General features: G+C 40.7%; 1 protein-coding gene across 1 annotated transcript; it reads left to right on the forward strand.

Moving 5' to 3' along the window:
• Positions 1-4,119: 4,119 nt before the first annotated feature.
• LOC140805514 (uncharacterized) lies at positions 4,120-4,785 on the forward strand. Its single transcript, XM_073161782.1, has 2 exons — positions 4,120-4,630; positions 4,721-4,785. Exons 1-2 carry the CDS (start codon positions 4,120-4,122, stop codon positions 4,783-4,785), a joined length of 576 nt encoding a protein of 191 aa, XP_073017883.1.
• Positions 4,786-5,032: the final 247 nt, after the last annotated feature.

The following is a 5,032-nucleotide window of genomic DNA, read 5'->3' on the forward strand; positions in this document are numbered from 1 at the left end:
ATCAAGATGACATTTAAGGAGTGCATGAGATTTTGAGCCACATTCATGACTAATCTAGAACTTGATGAATGCATGGGATTTTGGATTTTCATGCATGAAACTTTGTATCTACATTATGAGCACCATTATTCCATTCTTGAGACCCAAGAATTCAGGCCAAGGGGGAGACAAAAGGGCAAGACTCATCTATAAATATGACATGCAAGGCTAGGAGATGCACTTCACAATTTCCCCTCAACCTCTCAAAAAATTTCGGCTCTCCCCTCTTCACAAAAGCCTCGGCCGATTCAAGCAAGGAGGAAGAATCGTTCGAACGGTTCGTGTGATCAGTCAAGAGCTAAAGTTCTACGTCAAAGTGCCGCCCGAATTCCGAGAGGAAACTTCGTGCCAACGTCTACAAATTTCGGTTCTAACCTCAAAATACTGTAAGTGGGCTTTTTCTATGTACATCGATTGTATTTTTAAACCTTGATATAAATAACGTGACATGCATGTTGGTGTGTCCTTTTTTTTCGAAAATATCAGTCTGATTTATTTAAAAATTTCGATCGATTATGTGTTTTCCTTTGTGCTTCGAATTTCTTGATTCCGCTGTGTGAGTATGGAAACTCTGAGATTTGAATATCTGAAAAGTTCTGTCTGTAACTTCTGAAGTCTTTGTTGCACTGTTACAAATTGATTTGAAATGGGACGAGAATTGTGATTTTGTTCGGCCCCCATTGGTGGGTATAAAACCATGTTCTGTTCGGCCCCCATTGGTGGGTATAAAACCATGTTCTGGCCTCACCCCTTAGAGGACTAACATATTGGGGACAATTTGACCAAGGAAATGAGATGAGTAACAGTGTTCTGTCTGTTCTGATATGTTCTGTTCCGAATTGAAATGATCTGTATTGCTTCTGTTTTGTTCTGAATCATTTGATAAGTTCTGTCTCTTATTCGATTCGTTTCCGTTGTGCCAAGTTAAGAATATTAGTTTTGAAAGTATGTTAAAGAAATGTTTTAAAGAATTAAGTTCTATATGTATCTTTGGAATCGATCGACCCCCACTTGCTGAGTGTTTTCCCAAAACACTCACCCCTTACAAATTTCAGATAAAACTGAGGAACAAGTAAATGAGGAGGAGCAAGAGGCATTCTGGGGATGGTGATCGACTGCTGAGATCAAGAATTCAGAAAATGTCTATCTTTCCTTTTGTTTCATTTCGAAAACTCAGATGTAATCTTCATTTTGCATTGTCGTTGTAAGACAATATTTTATTTATGAAAAAGACTGGTTTTTGGCATTTAGATACGAGGCTGAATTGTTTTCAAGTAATTGTTAAACAATGCCGGATGTCACCGATGCTTCGGACTTCGGGCAGTGACATTTAAGTGGTATCATAGCCAGGTTCATAATCCCGCTGGGATTTTGACAGACAAAATTTGGCGAAGTCAAGTTTTGGCAAAAGCCTAGTGTATCCCAATTCGAGTTCAACTTTCATATGAAGTCTAACTTTCATCCGTATCCTAAATTTCGAATAGACTTCAAAATGTATTCCTTCAATCGTTCTGAAATCCCTTAGTATCGAAAATTTTCCACGACCGCTTTGTTTCTTTATACGATTCTGATGTTTTATCTTCCATTTTTATCCTAGGAAATGGCTGCCCCTCGTACTCGCGCACAGGCTGCTCTCCGTATGCGTCAGCTTACCATCGATAACCACGCTAGGGAAATAGCAACTTTAAAGGCGCAACTAGCCAAGGAGAAATTGGAAAGGCAAGAGCTTAATGAGATTAGACACCTGCTGGAGTCAGACGTACAGCGACTCACTCATCATTTGGATGTGGCTGAAAGTCAAATGCTACAGATACCGACGAATTCGATTCGCTTTGCGCGCTTGGTCTCAATCAACAAGGATTTACTTGAGAGGATAGAGACAGAGAAGGATCGCGCTGCTCAGGCCCGTCAGCGCCAGGAGGAGTTCATCGCCAGGCAGGATCGGTACATTTCGAAGGTCCACGGAGCTATGGACAGGCTTCAAGACCAAAATAACTACCTACATTCAGTGATAGAGAACATGGAGGAAGAAGAAGTAGCACCGATGGAGGTAGATGGAGACGGCAGTGCCAGTGACAGCGATGATGGAGAGATGTTCGATTAGATTAGCATTATTATAAAATATTAAACTGTAGCAACTTTGTGGCTAAGAAACTATTATGTGAATCAAATTATTTTGAAACTTTCTACTTACTTTCTGTTATTGCACATTAACGATTTGACGAGTATCTTATCTATAAAAATTTTCGTATCTTTATAGGAAACCAGTATGGATCTCCAAAGTGTTATAAATGAACTTCAAAAACAACTTCAGGAAAAGGAGTCAGAAATTAAAATACTGAAAGAAAAAAATGAGAAACTTGAAAGAGATAACTACCAATTAGATGGGAATAACGTGTGCATGGGAGAGGATCTTCGAGAGGCCAGAGTCGAAGAGAAGAAACTACGTGAAGACGTTAGACGATACGCCGCTTATCATCTGGAGTCGGAGCATCAACACGAAATCACCAAGCAAGAGTTGAAGAACGCACAAGATAGGGTTTTTACGCTTCAAATTCAGAAAGATAGTCTTCTTAAAACCCAACGCCGACTTCAAGGGCAGATTGAAGAGCAAGAAATCGATGAGAAAGTAAGCCAATCAACAATACAGGAGTTGCAGGAACAAGTTAACCACCTTGATCATCAAAATACACAACTGCAAAATTTTGTTGAGCATCTGCAAAATGAAATGATCAATATGGAGGAACTAATGGAGCAAATGGAAGCCAACCCAGCGGAGGAAGAAGTTAACGAAGCACTAGGTGATGGGGAAGTGATAGATGAGTAGAGAGAGAGAGCTCTAGAGTAGGCTTCGATTGTATCTAGAAGTATTTAATCAATTATTTGACAAGATTGGTTGTATGAAAACTTTTTGCAACTTAATGAAAGTATTTCTTTTGATTAAATATGGTGGCAAACAAATTAATAAAATACATGTTTATAGGATATGGCAGGCAGACCTCCCCGTCACAATCGTAATCCTCGTGGCGACAACCAAAACGAGAATCCACCACCACCACCCAGAGTGAACCTCAGCCAAGAGGATATGATGGCGATAGCAACTATCGTAGCCGCTACATTGCAAGGAATCGTGAATCCCCTCGCCAATGCCATTCAGCCACCACCAGAACCACAACCTCGAGGAATTAAGTACCATTACGAATCTCTCAGGAGGAACCGTGTTCCGACCTTCGATGGAAACCCAGACCCGGAAGTCAGTCATAACTGGCTCAAAAACGTCGAATCACAATTACACTTACTGGAGTTACCTGAAGAATTGAGGGTAGAAGTTGTAACGCCGTTTTTAGAAGATCGAGCTAGGAAATGGTGGGAAACCGTGTCACCATCTTTGGCAGAAGTAGAGGAAATCACATGGCAGATCTTTAAGAGAGAATTTCTGAGGCAATACTATCCGGCCGAGTTTCGCCTACAAAAGCTGAATGAATTTGAAAATTTCAGACAGACACCGGACATGACGGTAATGGAATACACGTCAAGATTTAATGATCTGGGAACATATGTCCCAACGATTATGTCAGATGAAACATTGAAAATGCATCGTTTCAAAAAGGGACTCAACAGTCGAATTCAGTCAGCACTGGCAGTATTCAAACCTATCAGTTTTGCTGATTTAATGGGCGCTGCTATGAGCGCAGAAACTGATATAAAGAGGCGCGAGGAAGAAATAGGAACAAAAGGCCGTCGAATAGTCAATCCATGCAGAATGGTCCCAAGTTTAAGAAACTAAATTATTCAGGTGGATCTTTCAAAGGGAGTTTTAACAATACGAGAAGCACCGAAGGAAAGTGGTGCGAGACATGTCGACAGAAGCATGTGGGAGAATGTTATCGAAAGACCGGCGCTTGTTTTAAATGCGGAAAAGTGGGCCATAGAATTAGAGATTGTCCAGACATCAAGGACAAAGGGACAGGGCCCGGCAAACAACAAGAAAACAAGACTAATGCTCGGGTTTATGCAATAACCCAGGAGGAAACCGATAACAGCAACGAAGTAGTGGCAGGTACTGTCTTACTCAATAAAATGCCTGCTTATACCTTGTTTGATTGGGGTGCTACACATTCGTTTGTGTCTAGAAGATTTGCTAAGAAGCTTAAACTTGAGCATGATATTCTTAGTGAACCATTAAGAGTAGCAACACCTGCCAGCAAAACAATTGAAACCCAGAAAGTATATCGAAACTGTGAAATTTGTATCAATGAACAAACTTTTGAAGTAGAGTTGATACAACTCAATATGGTTGAGTTTGACATTATCCTTGGAATGGACTGGTTAGCTAAAAACCATGCTATTGTAGACTGTCAAAAGAAAGAAATTAAACTTCAGACTCCTACTAAAGAGGAAGTCTTATTTCACGGGAAATCCAAAGAAAGAAAATCCCTACTGTCAGCCTCACAAGCCTGGAAGGCTATAAAAGGGGGAGAAGAAATTTACCTAGCTGTACTTAATGAAGTCAAAGGAGAAGAAGTTCCAAAGTTGGAAGAAATTCCAATTGTTCAAGAATTTCCAGATGTATTCCCCGAGGAACTACCGGGTGAGATACCCGATAGAGAAGTAGAATTTGAAATCAATTTAGTCCCTGGTGCTGCACCAATATCAAAGGCACCATACCGAATGGCTCCAGCTGAATTGAAGGAGTTAAAGGAGCAACCTCCAAGAATTGCTGGACAAGAAGCAGATTCGTCCTAGTGCATCTCCGTGGGGAGCCCCAGTGCTTTTTGTAAAGAAAAAGGACGGAAGCATGAGGCTATGTATCGACTACCGGGAGCTAAACAAGATCACCATAAAGAATAAGTACCCACTCCCGAGAATAGATGATCTTTTCGATCAGCTAAAAGGAGCCAAAGTTTTCTCAAAGCTTGATTTAAGATCAGGATATCACCAGTTGAAGGTCAAAGCCGAGGACATTCCTAAAACTGCTTTTAGGACAAGATAT

This window comes from Primulina eburnea, chromosome 11 (assembly GCF_022965805.1).
Source record: "Primulina eburnea isolate SZY01 chromosome 11, ASM2296580v1, whole genome shotgun sequence".
Lineage (NCBI taxonomy): Eukaryota > Viridiplantae > Streptophyta > Magnoliopsida > Lamiales > Gesneriaceae > Primulina > Primulina eburnea.

Coding starts and splice junctions, on each gene's coding strand:
- LOC140805514 (XM_073161782.1), top strand. CDS start 4,120: ATGCCTGCTTATACCTTGTTTGATTGGGGTGCTACACATTCGTTTGTG. Junction 4,631..4,720: donor ATTCCCCGAGGAACTACCGG/GTGAGATACCCG, acceptor GAATGGCTCCAG/CTGAATTGAAGGAGTTAAAG.